This window comes from Nanorana parkeri, unplaced genomic scaffold (genome assembly GCF_000935625.1).
Source record: "Nanorana parkeri isolate BGI_ZX_2015 unplaced genomic scaffold, ASM93562v1 scaffold753, whole genome shotgun sequence".
In the NCBI taxonomy this organism is placed as follows: domain Eukaryota; kingdom Metazoa; phylum Chordata; class Amphibia; order Anura; family Dicroglossidae; genus Nanorana; species Nanorana parkeri.
The window spans coordinates 41,016-62,901 of NW_017307021.1; the positions used below are offsets into that span (position 1 = coordinate 41,016).

At 41.0% G+C, this 21,886-nt stretch overlaps 1 protein-coding gene across 4 annotated transcripts in view; it reads right to left on the reverse strand.

Moving 5' to 3' along the window:
- PDLIM1 (PDZ and LIM domain 1) overlaps positions 1–21,886 on the reverse strand; it is a 46,791-nt gene that overhangs the window by 6,340 nt on the left and 18,565 nt on the right. For 2 of the 4 annotated variants that reach the window (XM_018564459.1, XM_018564458.1), the window contains exons 3-4: positions 11,831–11,915; positions 4,421–4,614 (exon numbers count right to left, since the gene is read on the reverse strand). In XM_018564459.1, the coding sequence (XP_018419961.1) occupies positions 4,421–4,614; positions 11,831–11,915 (279 nt within the window). Of the gene's footprint in view, positions 1–2,681; positions 2,991–3,385; positions 3,457–4,420; positions 4,615–11,830; positions 11,916–21,886 lie in introns of those variants that run through there. The other 2 variants (XM_018564461.1, XM_018564457.1) reach the window with 2 other exon arrangements.

Sequence of the window (21,886 nt, forward strand, 5' to 3'; positions counted from 1 at the left end):
AATCAGCCAGGAGTACGAGCACTGCCTTTTGCAGAGCTATAGGTCTGACTAATTTCTGGACCTCTGAACTGCATTCCCCACGAAGACCATTTTTATGCTGTGGCTACTTTAGAATGTAAAACATTGCACACCTTTTGTTTTCATGCACCTGGAATGTTTTTAGCAGAACAGGAAAGAAAATGTGACTTTACATTCATCATAAAACCTGTGAAATTGGGAAAATGAATATCCGACAAAATATGAATAAAATATGTTGTTTTTTATTGTATTCACTGCTGACGGCATATGGTGATAAAATAAAAAAGGTCCAACAATAAAAGATCAACGGAAACACAGGACATGAGAACTGAGCATACAGGGAGATATAAAATGTTTAAAGAGAACCAGTAAGTGTAGGAATAATGGAAGCCATCATTGCTGAATTGCTCTGGGGAGGTCATCTCTATCCTGACTTCATGCCTCTGTGAGTCTCTGACCCAGAAAAGACATGCAGGATGAAGGTTTAGACTGTATACTTTTTCCAGGTCACTAACGCACTATGTAATAAAGCCAGGATCAGGATCACTGGGGTTTTTTTTAAGTGCAACACTCCCTTTTTTTTCTTTCCCTTTTGCCATTTTCAAAAAACAGAAAGACTAGAGGATGTAGAACAAATCGATGGAAAAAAAATGCCTCTTCCATTGATGTCCACGAAATCTTAGGAAACATTATTGTAAAATGTGGATATCCTCAGACTCCACAACAGCAGCTTTTACCATAGGAGAGGGCTGGGAATAGGACATTTTGATCTCTTAGTATAATAATTCAATAAAATTGTCAAATAACCTGAACTTATTCACAGTTGTTATTGGAATGCTCAGCATTCTGTGTGCCTGCATTTCCCAAATACCAACAAGCAGACAGAAAAGGAAAAACAAAATCCCCACTTAGACATCTTTCTCCAAAACAAAATGATATCAAGCAAAATGTGAGGAGACTTTTTCTGGAGAGAACAATGGTAACATTTTAGATTATCCATCACTTTCTGTGTCGGTAACAATGGCCACTAGGACAAATAGAAAGTGAATGCTCCCACTGAAGATACAAACAGCAATAGAGACTTGACATGGGGTTGTAACTATTCCCCACTCTATCCAAACCTGAAAGAAGGTTTTGGTTAGAGATGCAATTTAAAGCTAAACTCCAGGAAACAAAAGAAAAAAGTGACCCTTGCAATGGGTCCCCCAAGGGTTAACTGCTTCTTTTTCCTAGGGAATGATAAATCAGGTAATCATAAAGGAGAACTATGGGGTCAGTGTTTTTCCCCATAGTTCTCCTTAGGGTAACGGGAGGACACAAACTAGCGTCCTCCCGTTACCCTAAGCTCAGTATACCGCGAGCTACAGCTCGCGGTATACTGAGACGCCGCAGCCGGAGCGGATCCCGACATCGATGTCCGTTCCGCCAGTCAGCGCTGGCGGATCGGAGCGGGGAGGGGGGAATCCAGCCCCTCCCCTGTCACGGCAGAGAGCAGTGACAGGATCGAGAGGGGAGCGAACACCGCTATCTGTTCGATCACCTCCCGATCTACTGAGCCGACCTGCGACAGTCTCATTGTCACAGGTCGGCTAGAACTATGAGGTGACTGGAAATCACTTATCTCATAGTACTCCATATTTAAGTTATTCCTCTCTTCCGCACACTTTCTCTGCATTGCTATACCGGTCCCCAAAGTCGATCCTTTTCGCTGCCCAGCTCTCAGACGTCTTCCTGTACAATGTAGGACCTGCAGTCAGTCATGTACTGTATGTGAAGACACTGAGGGCCCATCTACAACCCATGACCTCAAGCAGCACAGGAGAGTACTGACTGCTTGAGGGAGCGAGGAATAACATACTTATATTACCTTATCCGTCATCCCCTGTGTACAACAAGCAGTTAACTTTTGCAGTTCAAGGACGGACCTACTGCAAAAGGTGGCGTTCAGCTGTAATACGTTTAATGAATGTTTTGTAACTTCCCAGAACAATAAGTAGAACATAAAAGGATCTCAGCATGACCTAATGAAAAATGGTCCAAGTGTAAGGCCCTGTTCACACCTGTATGTTTTGTAGCATGTTCAACGCTCTACCAACGCTCTACAAAACGCTCAAACATGAAAGTCCCATTGTTTTCTATGGGTATGGTTCACACCTTGCCGTATTTCAGCCCGTCTGAACGCGCTACAAAATGGCCTACGCCCAAAGAAGTACATGTACTTCTTTGGGGCGTTTTGGTCTCGCGTTTCCATTGGGATACAGCCAAGTAGCCCTCGGAAACGCGATGTCGCGTGTTTTTTTTACCACGAATCGCGGTAAAAACACGCGACAAACGAACATATTCAATACGCCTAGGTGTGAACCCAGCCTAAGTGTTAAGTCTTAAAACTATACAGTATTCTCTAACTTCCACCAGTTAGCAAAATGATACAGATTTCACACACCTGGTAAATAGTAACAGTATGAATGCATTTGTGACTGATGCATTATGTAACTACAGTAAATTCCAGTGTATAAGCAGCATTGTTTGCGCATGGTGGGTGCAATGAGAACACAAGCATGCATGCATGCATGCATGAAGGTGAGATGCCAGGTGAGCAGCAAGCAGTGACTATCCAGGAAGCATGCACTGTGCCAGGTATGTGCGCACACAGGCAATGTTACCTGGTATAAGTTGGGTTAATGGAAGAGATCTGGCCCTGCAAAGTGTCCATAAGGTTTTCTTGGGAATAGAGCTGTAATGGGGAGTTAAACTGGTTGTGCATGACTTTAAGTCCAGGAATATCCACCTCCACTGGGCTGTTGGGACAGATCTGTGCGGCTTGTTTTAACTCTTCAGGGCCCACTCGCATTTGAGTTGGGATTGAAGAGGTGCTGTGCCTCCTTTGCAAGGAGCCAGGGGCGGTACATGACTGAAGAGGGTTATACACAGAAGACATGGGAGCCTTAAACATCGCAGAAGGAGAGATGGGACTAAAGCCCAGTTAAAAAGTCAAAGGCAGAGATAATAATTAAAGATCAGAAAAAAAAAAAGAAAGAAAATAGATAATTAATAAAAAATACTGTTGCATTGGGCAATTGCTTTTCTAAACTTACAATGAAAGCCTTGCAACATAAATAAGTATCAAAATCAAATCTTAGCATTAGATTAAGACTCATTAAAACTATCAAATATAAAGTGGCTACGTTAGAGTTAGTCTAATAATGCATTAACCCTAAAATAAATATTACTTATATACAGTAACTACATTATTACACTGGCTGGAATGTTTTTGTATCTGATGAATAATAGTTACGACATTGTGGGGCATAAGGCTCCCTGCTGCTGGCATTATGAACTAGAGCAGACTACATTAATGAGAAAGCACCTGATGGAGTCTGATGGTGATTTTAGTGGCTGGTAAGTCATGCTGAAAGCACGCTGAAATTTGACAGGTCTCTGGTAAATGAAAAAACATACTGTTAGTTTTCCCATCAGTCGATCTGTAGAAGGCATGTGGATGGAGAGAAAACATATGGTCAAAACAAGAAAGAACTAATATCATTTTATACTGATCACTTGGGATACCACACTCCAACACTAGAGGCCCAGGTGCCGTTTGAAAGCAGCGCTAGAATAGCAACGATTTGCCCCAGTGCCGTTTTAAAAGGGCACTAGGCACTCAAGTGGTTAAACACTAGAACACAAAATGTATGTATTGTTTACATGCTGGAAAGTACCCGAGCCGCTGTATTAAAGGGAACCTTGAAGGGTAGAAATATGGGAGCTGCCACAATGGTTTTTGAGGGTGCAAGCTCTGGGTCCATCATCCGTTTTCTGGTTTCATTCTTTAGTAAAATCACAGAATGACTAAGTACTGATGGAACAATTAGGAGGACAACCTCCTGGCTTGCACCTTTAAAACGTATCTAAACCCAATAATGAAAATGTAAATCGATCACAGCTTACTATTCATCCTTGGATGTAGTGGCTGCATTAGTTTTCATTTTTCAGGCCAAGAACATTTTCAGCAAGTACAGAAAATACCTGCTGATCTTGCCAGAAATGCCGTGTCCTTGTCACTTCCTGTGAGCTGAAAAGAGAGCATAAACAAATGTATCTTTCTTGTGTAAACTAATAACCCATCAGACCACCATGTATTGGAAAAGAGCAAAATGTACATGCTCCCTCACATGGTTTCAATAATCAGTAAATGGTGATCTTGCCAATATTTAATACTTGTGCGGGCAAAGATGAAGATGGCACAAATATGTATACATCACTGGGTTCCCAACTGGAGCAGACATGACTCAGAAAACAGGCAGATACAGTCACTACATGTTCACAGGGCAGCAACCATCCTGCATGATAAGAACACATTAAAATCATCATCAACATAATGTGCCAGATAATTGATACTTACTCTTTGTTTGGCACTTGAGCACCATTGGTTGATTGGGACTCCAATGTGCTATTGAAGCTTTGGATGTTTTCAGAAGAATAGAGGCCGGCTGGGTTGTTGTACAGGGCAGTGATCACTTTGGGGGTGCTGGAAGCGGAGGCAGTATTGAATGGCAGAGCACTTCGATTGTGTGTGCTTCCTATTTGTTTTACTTCCTGCATGCAAGGGGACCAGAAGGAAAATCAGAGGTGACTAACATGCATGCGTGAAGTGACAATACAGCCAAAACTCATGCAATACAGAATATAATCAGCTTGTAGTGGCAGCAAGTCATTGAAAATGTGAACAAAAGGAGAGCAGCGCAGAGTAACTCATATTTAAAAGCGCAACTCCAGCCAAAACGCAATTTTTTTTAGATAGAGCCACTGTCAGGTTTTATTTGGTGTGGGGAGCTTTGCCCTATAATCCCTTTTAATCTTCCCAAATGGAACTCAAAAACACATTTTAGTAGAGTGGGGAAGGAATAGAACTAGAACAATGATTTATTTATCTATGTGTCTTCCATCATCTCCTGACCAGGCATCAAAAGGAACAGGAAGTAAGGAAGAATCTCCCCATTGAAATGTCAAATTAGAAAAATAGTAGAGATGTTAAGTTTAAAACAACTCTCAGAACTAAAAAAAACAAACCTAAAAAAAAAAAAAAGAAGGACTGGATTTAGGCTGGGTTCACACCTAGGCGTATCGAACATGCGCGTTTGTCGCGCGTTTTTGCAGCGATTCGCATGGCAAATACGCCCCAAAAGAAGCTCCTGTACTTCTTTGGGCGTAGGGCGTTTTACAGAGCGTAGGGACGTTCCTACGCGCTGTAAAACGCCCAGGTGGGAACCATGCCCATGGGCAATCATTGGTTTTCACATGTTGAGCGCTTTACAGAGCGTAGGAACGCGCTGTAAAACGCCCAGGTGTGAATCAGGCCTTAGGCTGGGTGCACACCTAGGCATATCGAATATGCGCGTTTGTCGCGTGTTTCGTGGAACGCGTTTCCGAGGGATACGCTCGACAAAAACGCCCCAAAGAAGCTCCTGTACTTTTTTTGGGCGTAGGCCGTTTTGTAGCGCGTTCAGACGGGCTGAAATAAGATATATTACACACACACACACTATTTTTTTTATGATGTGCTAATCATTGATATAAATATTCAACAGACCTATATCTGCTGGTCCAAATAGTGTTTCCAACGATGTTTATTTATAAACATTTGCACCTATTTATATTATCATACAAGATATTTTTCATAACTTTCATCATGTAATGTACATAAAGTTTACACTAGGGATGCACCGATATATCGGCCGCTGAAACATATCGGCCGAAAGTGCCATTTTCTGGCCGATACAGCGGTGCATTCGTGATTCCTTTCCCCCCCGCTGGGCTCTGCTCTGTGTCCCAGTGGGTAGGAGAGAAACTGACAGCCGGCCGAGCGCTGCGGGAGGAGAGCACTGTGAGCGGCCTGCGTCTCGCCTGTCACAGATCAGAGGAGAGCGGTGTGGGCGGAGACAGCCCACGCTGTCACAAGAGGCTGAGCTCTCCTCCCGGCCTACCCAGCCTCCTGTGACAGCGTGTCAGGATGGAGAGCGAGTACAAACACTCAGCGATCAGTGATCGCTGAGTGTTTGTACATAATTGAGGACATAGTACTGTTACTATATCCTCAATTATGAATGAATGGGAAGTGCTCTACATCACCTCCTGATCATTCATGATTGTGATTATAGTAAACATACTATATTCTCATGTTATGAATGAACAGGAACACTCAGTATAGACCAGTGGTTCTCAACCTATGTAACCTCAGGACCCACATTTGTCCTTGGCCATTAAGTCGCAACCCAATTGCACTGCAATGGAACGCACGGCATTAGGGTACTGCACGTTCTGGTGCGGCCGTATGCATTGTGGGTGGGAGGTGCATTTGGAGTACAATTCAAATGAATAGCAACGCAACACACCTCCCACACCAGAATGCACGGTAGTTGTTACTGTGTGGTACAGTTTGACGCACTGTACTAGTATGAACTGGCCCTCAAGAACACTGACAAACATACAAATGCAGACACATTCTCATGCACACTTTTCTTTTTTTTTTTAGGTCCACCCAGTCTCCCTACCTTACGAGAACTGGAGTGGGTCATCAGCCTGGGGTCCAGTGTGGGCTGCTGTGCTGTGATGGAGCTCCATCCATATGTGCATCGCTTGTACAGCTCCTTTGCACACCCTGTAGAGGTGTTGAGAGTCAGAATATTACATCACTCCGGTCCAGGCACCTCTATAGGACACGCTAGGGAGCTGTAAGCAATGCAAGTATGGACGGAGCTCCCTCACCGCCATTGCCCTAGCCTGCCCCACCTAAAGCTGACACCCAGCACTCGGCAGCATATTTTGAATGGCTGCTTGGTGCGAGAACTGACAGTGCTGTGCCAGGGGGAGGCTGTGGAGTCTCTCACCTAGAAAAGTGGAAGGCATGCGGCGACCCACTTAACACGGGGTCGAGACCCACTTTTGGGTCACGACCCACCAGTTGAGAACCAAGGGTTCATTTATAACAGAGGCTGCAGAAAAAGAGATTAAGGACTCTGTGTTCTCAATCTCTTTTTCTATTTTAAAAGAGAAATATCAGGGGTCTGTTTAGACCCCTAATATTTCCACGTAGCCCCTGAAAGTAAACTAAAAAAATAAAAATATTTTTAAAAAAGTAAATAAAAATAAATAATTTTTTAAAAAAAGTGAAAAAAGTTCAAATAAAAACATTTTCGGTTTCGGCCTGACTTTATTTTGGTTTCATTTCGGTTTTGAAATTTGCATTTTGGTGCACCTTTAGTATATACATGACGTTAGGCTGGGTAGTGTGAAAAATAAACACTACTAACATGTCTCTAAGTTAACATAATATTTTTGGTTCAGTGGTTTAACATCTTTTCTCGCTTTTTAAAAAATATTAATTTTACTTTATTTCATAGCCAACTCTATAAATACGCAATACATTACAAAAGAAAATTGGTCAGTCAAAAGCAGTGTAAATGTATGACATGAGAAGTGATAAACTGAGATCAAGGATCAAATCTGTTATGTACAATGAATGTATTGTCTTTTTTGTGTGTGACAACAATACTAGCTGTCTGTGGACTAGACAGAAGCAAAGAGATGTGTTGTTTTATGCCCACACACTGCCTAAATAACTGAATAGATTAGCTCAGTCCAAACAGAGAACATTTATATAGTTTGTTATGACCGGCCTGTTATTCTGGATCTATTAAAAATGTACTCTCCGTTTATTAAGCTAGTAGGCTTTTATGCAGACCCCGAAAATCAAAATAATCTGCCTTTGTTTAAAGAGACCCTGTCACCAGACCATTTATTTCAACAATTTTCTCATAAGATTACATGTGCATTTAATATATATTATATGCATGTTAATTTATACGTGTAGACATCCAAAAGCCCTGAGACTGCTGCTGGATGTGATGCTGGACCTCTTGGATGTGATGTCAGCAGCCCCAGCAGACTCCTAGCTGCAGCTACATAAATGCTTATGAAGGTAGGTGAGGAGAGGAGCTGGGCCATCGCAGTCAGTAATTCGAAATTCCCAGATAAGGATAGGGCTATGATGTATAAGCAAGGAAAGGACTGTGCTAGGGAATGGACTCTTGCTGGAGTAGTCAAATGTTCTAGCAAGTTCAAAGGAACATTTCAAGGTGAATAACAAATAATTTGTGGAAAGGGAAGTAAGCATTTACAATACTTGATTTTTCTGTGTTCTTATCTTTTTTGTTGGTGTCAGGGTCTCTTTAACAAAGGTGATGCCTGCTGTGTCTGTGCTTACCCACCATGTGGCTTGCCTTGGCATATGACAGCCCTTGGAGGTAATACTCCTCTCAAATGTCACAAAAAGAGTAGGCAACCCTGGCCCTCCACTTGTGGTGAAACAACAAGCGTTTGCTTCCAGGAGTCATGTCTGCGATTGTCAGTCTTGCAATGCCTCATGTGACTTGTAGTTCCATCACAGTTGGAGTGCGGTGGTTGCCTACCCCTGTCATACATGCTAGTATTTTTCATGATGACGTGGCCTTTGTGTGTCACTGGGGGGACAGCCTGTTATTTCATATTAAATTGTTACATTAAAATTCATCCAGGACTTCTAATGTATGAAAATGTGTTTATAGACGCTCCACTCACGTTAGTACTTGTAGCCCAGGCCCAGTAGTGAAAATGTTCATCTGATTTCTGCACAGGGCACTGAACCCTCTGACATTCCAGAGCAATGAGGTTACAGCGGCTCCAGCACATGAAACAATAGTCCTGTTATATCTTGTGTGTGTTATTTCATTCTTATCACACCTAGTGCGGAATGACACACCCTGCAGATTACATCATGTCTCTATGGAAGCAGATCAACACCACACTGCAATCGCTGACCTCATCCCATCCGCCAAATCACAACTGCCTTCTCTCCGGATATCATCTGCTCCTCCTCCATTTCACTTCTTTTTTTTTTCATGGAATCGTTTTAATGCAGTAATTATTATTTCAGAGACAGGCCTGCAATTGTTCACACCATGTTCCGATCATGTCCAGACCAGAACAGTTTGTTCCCGGACCAAAAAAGCATCCCAATGTAACCCTATGGCATTTCTGAGATCTGCACACCAGCGCAGGCTGTTCCGGACCAGACCAAAAAAAATACTGCTCGTCCCATTTTCTCTGGTCTGGAATGCACTGGAACGCATGGAAACACATAAAAAATGTGCAGCAGGAATCCCTGGTGTGTCCATACAGTTGCAGCCGCAGGGCACTCCACGTCGGCACGAGCGCAATATCATTACAACTACCCCGGCTGTACAGTAATAGCCTCCGTTTGTAAGTAGGAGTCGTATGTAAGTCGGATGTTTGTAACTCGGGGACTGCCCGTACACTGATCGTGGTTGCAATACTTTAATGGCTCTAATGCAAACAATATTAATAAAAGCAAATGTTTTCATTTATGGAGAAGTGCGCATTTATTATTTTTATTCAAAAAGGTGGAATCTCCCTTTACAAGGGCACAGTAGGGGTATAGGGGAGGAAGGGCAACATAATTCACCCAACATGTAAAGCACTATTCTTATATTTTTTGATAAATAGAATATTGCTGTATCATTTCTAAATCATAATTTTCTGTCCAAATGATAAACAGAACATTTGTGTAGAGTCACAGTGCAAAAAAAGATTTCCCATATGGCCTTAGATGCCTTCATTAGTAACAAATATCTATCCTAAAATGGCCGAGAACGATTACATGTGAGTGAAGAATGTTCAGACTTGGAAGGGGTTATGTAAATATCTGCTGATATGTTTTCCCCAAAACACCAACTGGATTAGGTCAGTAGAGAGAAACAATCTATTTTCTCCCATGCAGCAACAGACAGTTACAGCTGTACTTATGCCATATAGCAGCCTACACTGTTCTATGGAAACGCAACATCAGGGGTGGGCAACCATAGCACACCACCTGTGGTGAAACTACAAACCCCATCATGTGGGACTCATGTCTGTGGCTTGCAATGCCTTATGGAACTTTTAGTTCCAAAACAGCTGAACAGCTGAGGTGCCTACCCCTGTGCTACATTATTTCTACATTAAACCAAGATGATTACAAAATATAATGTCTGCTTGGACTTCATGTTCCAAGGCATCCATGAAAGCCATCAATAAGACCCATTTTTTTAAAAAGTGGTTATGTCTATTAACCAGTGGATTGCGACTGATGCCCAATTATAACCCCTGCATACAATAGTTTCCAATAGCACCAAGGGAGGTGTTGTTACAATTAGAACTTCAGAGGTAAATATAATATATTATATCTATATATAGATAGATAGATAGATAGATAGATATATTAGTGATGTCCCGATACTAGTATTATCAGGAGTACTCCTGAAAATGTCCCGATACTAAAGGCCGATACTGGCTGCTGAGATTTGCGCGCAGCCCTGTATATTTGCTGTATAATCATGGATTGATGGAATCTGTAGTTCACTATAGCCAGTTGCCATTCTCCATTGCTGTATAATTGCTATTGCCCTCTATATACTGAGAGCGCTGCAGCCGGGACGGATCCCGCCAATACTGTCGAGATCCACCCAGCTGGCTTATTGACAGCTGGCTCTGCCTATCTAGAGGCAGAACCAGATGTGCCCGCCCCCTCCCCTGTCCATTCCTCCAGTCATCGCTGGAGGATCGGAGAGGGAGAATCTCTGACAGTCACCGCTCTCTCCAGGGAGATGATCGGGAAGTGAGCGCGCAACGGTATATGTTTGCTCACTTCCCGATCAATAGAGCCAACGTGTGACAATTTAAATGTCACACGTCGGCTCTAACTATGAGGATGAGTGGAAATAGCTTTCTTTTTTATGAACTAAGCACAGATTGCATTTGAATTACCCATATAAATTAAACCTAACCTTTCTTTAACAAAAAAAAGTTTTTTTGGGGCCCCATGCCTCTAACAATCATACACAAGTGGACTTAACTTGATTTAACAGAGCTTTAAAGATCTCAAAACAGGATGTGCAGACATACATTTGTGTGTCTACATACGCCCCCCAAACCAATAAATTATTGTAAAATTATGTTTACAGATCTTGGCGACTCCGTCATTAGAATATACAGAAAAAGTCTGTTTAGACTGTAGCTGTTGATTTATAAATAAAGAAATAGAAGCAAAAAATAGCAGCTAGAAAGTATGGCCATGCTCTGCAGTTTAGCTGATATCTGAAGTCTTTAGTCTGGCTCATATTATTATTCTCCTTTACTTAGTTATTGGAAAATAAATCCAATGATTCCTTTCCCCTTAGCGAAGCCCGCAACAGAGGTGTCTGGCCTCATTCCTGATCCAAGTTTTCTCAGTGTGAATACTCATTTGCTTGGAAAGCGCATGCTCACGCTACTTCTGCAAACCAAACACAAGAGGGACTCCCAGCATGCAATATAGACTATGGCTATGAATGGCCACATGCACCTCAGGGTCAAAGCTCACGCCATGGCATTTTATACTTCAAGAGATTGGGTGACTTACACCATTGACAATGATGTACTAGAACTTTGCTTTGGCACAACCCATAAAACGATATGTCACTTTTTACATTTTGCAGGACAGGTGCTCTTTAGGACCGTGTATTTACTTAGGGGGACATATAAAAAACTTAATACAACATATCCTGTGGCTGTCGAACATGAACCTACGATAAGCATAATTCAAGAACAAACTATGGCAAGTTTAGTTCTGTAGCTGGACACAGCATACGTTGCTGTGCTGCTTAGAACCCCTATAACAAAACGCATCCGTCATTCTATCAACAAATAATACAATACGAGAATAAATAGCATCAGTTACCTGAGCATTAGAGGCCAGATTCATTTTATATGGGTGTGCTTTGCCTTCTTCAGTTACCATGGGTGACCAAATCTTAGATTCAACCCTTAAGAAAAAAGATCACAGTGATAGTCAACAAAATGGTATTACACACATATGATTAAACAATACTTCCTTCCTATGAGCAGATGTTCTATGTATATACATGAAGACAGGCTCTGGACTGGTCATATACACTACCAAGGTTTGGCTAAGACTGGTGTTACATGAAGGAGTCCTTTTAATATGAAACTATAATAGTTTTAGTCAATTTTGGAATTTGTATAGTATTTATTTTATATACACCTATTACAGGGCGCATTTATGATAGCCTGCAATGCATACTGGGCTTTCTAGTAGGAAAGCCCAGCAGTGGCCTAATGCTTGTAGGCAGCCTTAATAATTTGGCAGATTAGGAGGTTCCCATCTCTGCTAGGCTAGAAGGGAGGATGCTCCTCCTATAATTCATTCAGGTTCATTGTTTAAATATAACTATGGTTATCTGGGGGTTCAAGGAGCTCTTGTTTTTGCACAGCGCTTGCAATCTGATAGCGGTACTCACATATTTCTTTTAAACGCTATGGAAAGTATACAGTGTTTAATTAGTATGTAAATACTAAGGCCTGTTTCACACCTGGGCGTTTTACAGCGGTGATCGGCGCGCTGTAAAACACTCAGCATGTGAAAACCAATAAATTGCCTATGGGCAGGGCTTGAAAAATTTGGCGGTGTCTCACCAGTCAGTCAAAAATGTCACCAGTCAGCATGACCGGACTATAGCCTTGCAATATATGTTAAAATTTTTTAGGGACAGAGAGAGCTTTCTTTTGTGACCCCACGGGGGGGTTATTTTTTTTTTTTTTACTATATAATGAAAAAAGTACCATAAATATATTTAAAATGATACAGCCTGATAGCCCTCGTAAATGGGCGTTTGTCGCGTGTTTCTTTTACCGCAAATCGCGGTGCAAACGCGCATATTCCGTACACCCAGGTGTGAACCCAGCCTTACAGTGAACTTCTCTTATTATGTCCGTTAAATATACATTTGAAAGTATTTTATTACATCGGTTTGATACATTCAAAACAATATGTGTTGATCCTGCTAGAAATCTTGAGTTGTTAACTTCCTGTGCCCTGTGTCTATGCTGACTGTAATAATAACATGGTTTCTGTTATCTCTGAAGACCACAGAACCATGCACTGTGAAGTATGGTGGATCAAAGGGCAGCATTATGGAGACTGAAAACTACCTTTAAAATATTAACATGTTACAGCCCATAAAATTTTACTTTCTTGGTTCACATTTACTTTAATGTAGCCATTGAAAAGACTGGAAAGAGGTAAAATTCCTTAACCCTTAGCAACAACAGTATACACGTGGGTATGATAGCAATGTGTTAGGTGTGACGCAATTGCTTGAGGACTGTTGAGCAGGTGTTCAGGATTAGGCCTGAAGAATAAATGTAGAGTAAACAACAATTTTATAAATTCAGGAAAAAGTATTAGCACCCTTAACTGAACCATGCATGGAAATATGAGAGACTCCTAAGTCAGAAAGGTTATACTTTGGTAGATCTGCTTGGTTGAGGTTTCATTGAATAATCTTGTACTACAGGAAACCCAGGTAGAGTATTTTTCAATTAGACACAGGTACCTTATCATACACAGTTTCAGTGTGTACCTATCCAATATGATTCCATACTTAAATGCACTAAACTTAATAAAAGCTCCAGTAAAAGGTGTTCTTAAGGGCCAGCAGAGATAGATGGACCAATGCCAGGAGACAAGTACCCAATGCACCTAATACTGTTAGGCTAGTCATTGGAACCACCACTCATCTTGCTTCGGACAACACAGCAAACACCCACACTAAACTAAAGTCCCCTTGAATTGTGCACAATTTTCCTATAGTGATATAAGGTAGGAAGGCTTTTGGAGAGGGAGTCTACAGCCACTTGCCAGTCACGATGTTGTGTAACCTCCTTTTCTTAGATCTACAGTGGAATGGATGAAATCATAGAAAATGCCTCAAATTATTCATATTAAGCACCGAATAAAGATCAGGACGATCATTTCTCAGCAGAACAGCTTCAGCCCATCTGGCAATGCTTAAATAAACCCATGCACTGTGCCTAGGAGTGGTTTGCATTACTGCTTAATTGAATTGAAATCTGTATCGTGCTCTGCAATCCAGAATTTCCCATAACGATTATGCTTAGATCTGGTAAATGAGGTGGTCCCATAAAAGATATACTTAGATCTGGTAAATGAGGAAATATGGAAGGTTTCTGACTTTGAGTGGTTTTAATGAAAGCACGCCTCATCATCACTGTTCCTGAATTTGGCATCTTCATTAGGACCAGTATTTAGAATGTAGTATGTACCCAGCCCAGTAAAACTGCTCCAATTTCCTTGGTCATATAGGAACTATGCAGAGTAATCAAACTAATGACTCCCAAAAGATGGCTGCCTGTGCCATTATGCATGATAGGACGTGTAGTCTTCAAACATGAAGATTAAATCGCATCAAGTAGCAGGTAAAGAGAGACACAAAGCACACTGGGAATCCAGGAAGTTGTTGAAAGTGATGGGCAGACAGATGACAGTACTCACTACATAAAAGGGATATTTTTAAGCTTTGATTGTATCATCAAAAACAACACTAGTATGTATTCCTATTACAATGCTCATGTTATAACAGGAGAGGATATGCTGGGGCTTTACAATTCCTTTAACACCTTTTATTATGCACACTATTGTGTTTCTGTATGTTATGTATACCCATTAAAGAAATCAAGATCTGCTCCCATATCACAAATGTATCACTAATTGGCTTCTACACTGGATATTATTATAACATAAGGAAATTATCACAATCTATTTAACCTCTTAGTGACCAGTGACGTCCATAATACGTCACTGAAACCGTGTCTGTTTAAACCGATTTCTGGCGGCTAAAGACGCTAGGACTCTGGTTACAATTGTAAAGCTTACTGTCGGCTTTACAATAGAAGCGATCAGGTGACTCAGCTATCGCCCGATCTCTTCTCCAGGCCGGTAAACGGGCCGCACACCCCATAACACCACCACCGTGTTTCCCGGGCTGCGCTGCCCCTCCAACGGGCCTCCTATGGATGCAGATTACATCACTTCCGGTCCCATAGCTGTCAGTGCTGGGCTCCTGAAGCCCAGCAATAAGCTATTGAAGTGCGATCGGCACTTCAAAAGCTTATTTCAAGTGTAAAGGTGATGCTCCCCCAGCATTACCTTAAAGAGTACCTGTCACTGCCAATATGCTATCACATGGGGGGCTTGTAAGCCCCCCTATGTGATAGCAATTAAAAGTTAAAAAAACAAAATAACAGTTTTTAAACTTAAAATTAAATGAAATAAATGTAAAAATAATTAAAAACATTTTTTTTAAAGTCCCCCGCGAGCACGTGCGTCTTCACATAAACACATGTGGGGTGTGCCTACGTATGAAAACGACAGGGTTAAACACTTATTTCCAAAATAGCCACCGAATTATATATTTGAACATTTATTACTTACTGGCCCATGTACAGTAATACAAATATTTTCCCATGTCTGCTACATTTGACTTGACTTTTTTGAACAAAAATAGCTAAATGATACAATATTTCCATTACACCATGATGTAACTTACACTGATTACTCTGCAGTATCATAAGCGACCAGAAGGGCAAAAGGTAAAAAAAAAAAAAAATCCTTAGTGACTCAAGAGTTTGCCAAATATGGAGACCTGACCAACATGGTACATCTGTGTTGCCTGGAACATGATGGCATCTTTGGGGGTCGGTAACTGCTGAAAGTATTAGTTATATGAGATGATGCCAAGATTGAAGAGATTCTCCACTTGAACTGAAAGTAGATTTCTCAGTATAAAGCCGATCATGCATTTATAGATTTCTTTATTTCAGCTGGATGGACTAAGCTAAACTGCTGGGCTATTGTATTCTGACAAATTGCACCCGTACCTCTCAGAAAACCCAGTCACTGCAGGTTATTGGCAGCAGTCACTGTTCAAGTGAAAATTTTCCACCGGGCACCTTTCACAAAAGTCGATGAAACAATGGACTTTTTGAACTATACATGTTCTGTTGTTTTATTCAAACTTCCATATACGTTATTTGTATCATTGTAATATACATACACTTATTGCATCTTTTTTGAAAAGAAAATTAAAAACAATAATCCATTGAAAATAAACAATGGATTTTTTTTTTGAGCCTGGGAAGAGGCGGCAGGGCCACCTACATATTATATTTTCCCCAATTCATGATCAGACTTAAAATTCAGCAGTGTCTGGCCAGTTTCACTTGCCTTGTACCCTCTTGTTAGTGAGATCCTTATAATTAGCAGACAAGTAAACCACTCTTATGTAAGCTGCTCAAGCATAGAAGCATACATCTTTATGTCTATTAAGCAGTAACATATCTCAGGAATACACAATAGCACCAAGCCACAATTATCCAACACAGCAGACTACTATTTCCCCCCTGAGACCAGTGAACTGGAATTATCTGGTGAGCTCATGCAGTAGTCATAGATCAAGTGTTCTCATGTCTCCGCTCTCTTGGTCTCATCGTCGGATCCCTTTTAGACACGGATATCACAAAATATGATCCAACATATTCAGTGAAAAATTGTGAAATACTGAGAGAATGCCGACATGACAAATGACAGGATGCTTTGGAATGTGGAACAAAATAAACTTATTTATAACCAAAATCTTCAGCCAAGTAATAAACAGACACTTCCCAAGACCCTGTGAGGAAAAAAAAGCTTTCCTCTCTGCCAATGAGAAAAAACAAATCTATCCACCTAATAGCAGGGAAAACGTTTGATGCTGTACTCTAGAAGACTGTAGTGGCTGTGCATTAGACACAATGTCATCCTATAGAGAACAGCCCTCCCATATCACATGGCTGGTTTGTCTTTTTCTGATAGACAGACAAATAGAGATTCATTGAAATCACTAAGTTTCTTTCTTTCTTTCTTTATAAGTCAATGTCTGCAGGCATCAGTAAAGCAGGGTGGAGCTTTCCTGCGGGGTTGAGGATGCATTTCCATGTTGTTGTTAAGAAGTACTGGCAAATTCCTAACCATCATGCAATACCAACAAGAAGTGGACTTATTAGTCCCAACTTCATTCTGCAGCATGGTAACAATTAAATACAGATAGCCAAAAACATAGAATTAGAGGAAGAGGGAACCGTGCAACATATAGTATGATACCCACAGGGCCCTGACCTCACGTTCAACATAAATCGAGGAAGTCAGAAAGATAGAAGGAAGTAAGACAGTCATAATCTATGGTGGAACTGTAGACTATTTTTCAGGATGCTGGAAAAGCCTGTTGTCTGCAGAGCACAATAGCTCGAGCTATGTAATTCAGTAGTTTTAAGAACCAGTTTATAGTGAGGCATTTATTGGTGTAAAGAGATTAAAGTGACACCCAACTCAGGAGTTAAACCTTAAAAATGCATTCACGTACCTTAACTAGTAACAAAAATGTATCCCATTTGTTTATCACTTGGCTGTAGATCCTCAAATCATCTCTGAATTGAGATTGTAGCCCATCACAGGAGTGATCTTTGAGCGGTACTTTATATATTTTTGTTAAATCTTAAAAATACATCTTATTAGTGTATCACTCAGCAGTAGAACTTCAAATCATCTCTGAATTGGTGCTGACACTGTCCTTCCTTCTGGAGGGTGGCTACTTTTGTTCCCCATGGTCCCTGTGTGCGTTGTAAAGTAGGCAGCCCTCCAAACTCACTCCCGTGATAGACTACAATTGCAATATAAATGAGTAAACTAAATGTGAGGTTGTAGTCTATCATGGGAGTGAGCTTGGGGGAAAAAAAGTAGCCACCCTCCAAAAGGAAGGACAGTGTCAGTATGAATTCAGAGATGATTTGATTATCAGCAGCTGATGCAAACTTGTTTTTACAGTTTTGTTAATAGTTAGTGTACTTGAATGCATTTTTAAGATTTAAACCATGAGTTTAGTGGACATACACCATTGAGCACCCAATATTAGGTTCTATTACCTATTATTTGGCTAACAGCCCAATAGCCCTGAGTATCCTAGGACAAATGTTCTTTTAGTAAAAGTCTTGCACTGGATATTACCTGCATTGAAGCAGGCTGATTATTTTCAGTATACTGATAAAGGCAATGATTCCGTTTATTGTTCCACCGAGACAACCATTTGTTTGTAGTTAAGCAAATCCCTTCTCACTGCGCAGCCATTAATCCTGTTTTTTCTGCCCCGTTCAGGGATACACCTTTGTTACACTCATAAATAAAATTCTATTGCTTCACCAAATCAGTGACAATCCCAGAACAAACACTGCACGGCCGTGAACAACAGGGTGATAGAAACTGTTTACAGTATAAAAAGTGTATGTTACCATAGCAAAACGCAGGCACTTTCTTCAAGGGTGAGCTCACACCATTCATGTGGTCTGATACATCTGGTGCGCTAATAGTATGGTATATACACGTGGGCTCGCCTAAGGAAAATGTGGCATGCTCAGCATATTTTTACCATTATTCATAGGCCACAAATACGGCAAAAATCTTAGAATACAGAAAAGTATATGACTGCAGAAATAAAATGGTCAGCACTGATTTTTCTTTTTTAGTTACAGAAGGTTATTCTTCTAGTCTGGGCCCCCGAGGGATTCACTGACAATTGGCAGACAGGCTTCTGTTTCTGTTACAGGCCCTACACTTTGTGATGCTGTACTTTTTACGAACAGTCCATGCAGAAATAGAAAGAGACACAGGTAAAACAGCATCTTCTTTACTGCATAGTAATTCATTTTCTTTATGCTGTTTTGATTCAGGGGTGTTTCTAGGACCCTAATAGGCCACAGGCACCTCTGGGCACACAGATGAAAGTGGCTGGTAGAATACGATGATGACACAATCTTAAGTGAACAAAAATGAATTGGTGTAAAAATTGTAATGTCACATTATGATGACATGACTGAAATAAAGATTGAATGCATTTACATTGCTTAGAGAAAAAAAAAAAAATATTGCTGAATTAATCAAAAGTAGATATCTTACACAAAGTGCCAAACTGCATTATGCATGAAATGTGTCATCTCCATATCTCAAAAGGAGACCTGAGGCACACTGTAGAAGACCTGGGGTACGTGCCCTGGGTGTCAGTGATTAGCAACGCCTCAGATTTTATTACTAACAGACTGGAGAGGAAAGCATCCATGGAAAACCTTTTAGATCATCTTTATAATCAGCCTTTTGTCTTCCCCATTGCCTGCATCTCCCCCTTTCGCAAAAGTTTGTGGGTTTTCTTCATTCTACCTCTGGAGGAAGGTCGTTGGAAAGGCCAGAGGAAATGGTTTGCTGCCTTGAAATATTTACAAAAAGTATAGATCTTGGGAATCAGATCTTCAACACAATTGATTAGACATTTCTTAAAAGTCTATTTCCACTATTGCAGCCAAATTGGGATAGCACCTATTTTATATTACATGTTCCTATTCGCATAGCATACACTACAAAAACATTTAAAAAATGCTTCCTGCAGTTTAAAGTGTATTTCCACTATTGAAGCCAAATTGGGATAACATCTATTTTATACACTACATGTTACATGCTCCCATTCACATTCCATAATAATAAAAAACAAATACAAATTGCTGTTTATATTTTTAAGTGCTATGTACTTGCTTATAAATTCCACTTAGCTCCCCCATATGTTATAATAAGGAGGGGCTTTGGGAAGTTATCTTTACTCTAATTAACCCTTTGTGTACTGTGCTTAGAATACTTGTATGTTAATGAGAAGAAGCTCAGTCTGACCATCCACTTTCAAACTACTCAGAGTAGCCTGGAATCTGCACAAAGGCCTTCACCAAAGCAGCATCTAAAATAAATAATTTTTTAGTACGCTGTGTGAATGGGAACGCATAACAAACAGAGTGGGGTTGTCCCAAATATGTCTGCAAAAGTTGAAATACTCTTTAGGAGTTTATAAAACAAAGCTGCTTGAAGCTTGGGAAACACTTTGCAAGTGTTTTGTACATGACTGCTGTACAGACTGCTCTTCACTAGTACATGTTGCTGCTTTCTAGATAGCAGAGTCATTTATTGACCTGAAACTCTGCAGAGGATAAACATTTCTCCTAAACAGGTAGTATCTGTTCAATAAATGACACACCAAAGGAAGATATCATACCAATTAACTTCATAGTGGATGATAAAGCAAATCTTCCCTCTGTTTAAACAACGACTGACTATGCAATTCAACATACAAAGAGAGCAGAGTTCCTACCTTGACCTGTATTTCTTCTAAAACATCTTCACTGGGGGGGAACTGCATATCAATTTACTGCACCAGAAAAATGTCCCTTCAACAGTTAAACTGTGTAAGCACCTGATAAGTGGTTTCTAAACCCCAAAAAGCAATATGTAATATATTGCAGCTTTCCAGTCCTTAAATAAGGTGGCTGCACTGATTTTCTTTTTTTCAGGCTTTTTTTCATTTCATATTGATCTGGTAATCCTGGTGAAAAACACACTTCCTGTCCTGGGGTGGCCACTCTACTGTGTCTATAGATGACACCATGGTTGTCACACTGGCTGCTCTCCTGATTTGGACTATAAAGATGTCTCTCTCTCCATCTCAATTACATGTTCCCCTTGTGCTTGCGTGGGTTTCCTCCGGGAGCTATGGTTTCCTCCCGCAGCCCAAAGACATGCTGGTAGGCTAAATGGAATGTCAAACTTGACCCTATTTTGTGTGTTTGTGTTTGCATAGGGATAGGGAACTTAAGATTGTACGCTCCTTGAGGGCAGGACTGATATGACGATATAATATGTAAAGAGCTAAGTAAATTGTCAGCGCTATATAAATACCTGTAACAAATATGTTTTCAGTCTACAGAAAGAAAGAAAAGACGGTTTGTGATTTCAGTTCAGCTCACAGGAAGTGACAAGGACACAGCATGTCTGACAAAATCGGCAGACATTTTCTGTACTTGCGCAAAATGTTCTTAGCCTGAAAAATGAAAACTTATGCAGCCACCATATCGAAGGTCTGGAAAGCTGCAATATGTTACATTTTTTTACTTTGGGTTTAGATACCCTGATCGTGACTGGCTCATGAGGGTAGACTGTAGCAGCTTCCATATTGCACTGCATGAGGGGAAGACTACCTCCATATTACATTTTAAAAAGGGGTCAAAATGACTGATGACTAGTGATAAATCTTATTAAGGGAAAGTGTTTTCCATTGTTTTAAATAAACCTTAAAAGTGATCAGATTCCTATATCTATATATAGCCACTGTCTGTCTATCTGGTTGGTTTTCAACTGGTGGTTTGTGACCCAAAAGTGTGTCGCCGCATGCCTTACACATTTCTAGTCGAGAAGCTCCTCAGCCTCCCCTAGCGCAGCACTGACCTTCTTGGGTCAAGTAGCCATTCAAAATACGCTGCCCTGTGCCGAGTGTCAGCCTGAGGTGGGTTGGGGTGGGATAGAGCTATGGCCGCGAGGGAGCTCCATCCATATATGTGCATTGCTTACAGCTCCCTCACGTGTCCTGTAGCGATCCCTGGACCAGAGTAAGGTCACATTCTGACTACCGGTACCTCTACAGGGTGCACAAGGGTACAAGCAATGCACATATGGATGGATGGGTCACAGCACAGCAGCCTTCACTGGACCCCAGGCTGAGGATCCACTCCAGTTCTTGTAAGGTAGGGAGACTGAGTGGATCTTAAAAAAATCAATACATTTTTTCTGTAATGTGTATAAGTGTGTGAGATTGTGTGTGTGTCAGTGTTTTTGAGGGCCTGTTCACACTAGTACATTGAGTTAATCGAACAGTCCTGTTCCATTAACGCACTGCACCACGCAATCTGGTGCATTACATTGCTATTCATTTGGATGGCACCCCAAAATGCACCTCCCACCCACAGTTCAATCGCCTGCACCGGAACATGCTGTAGTGTAATGCCGTGCGACTTGGGT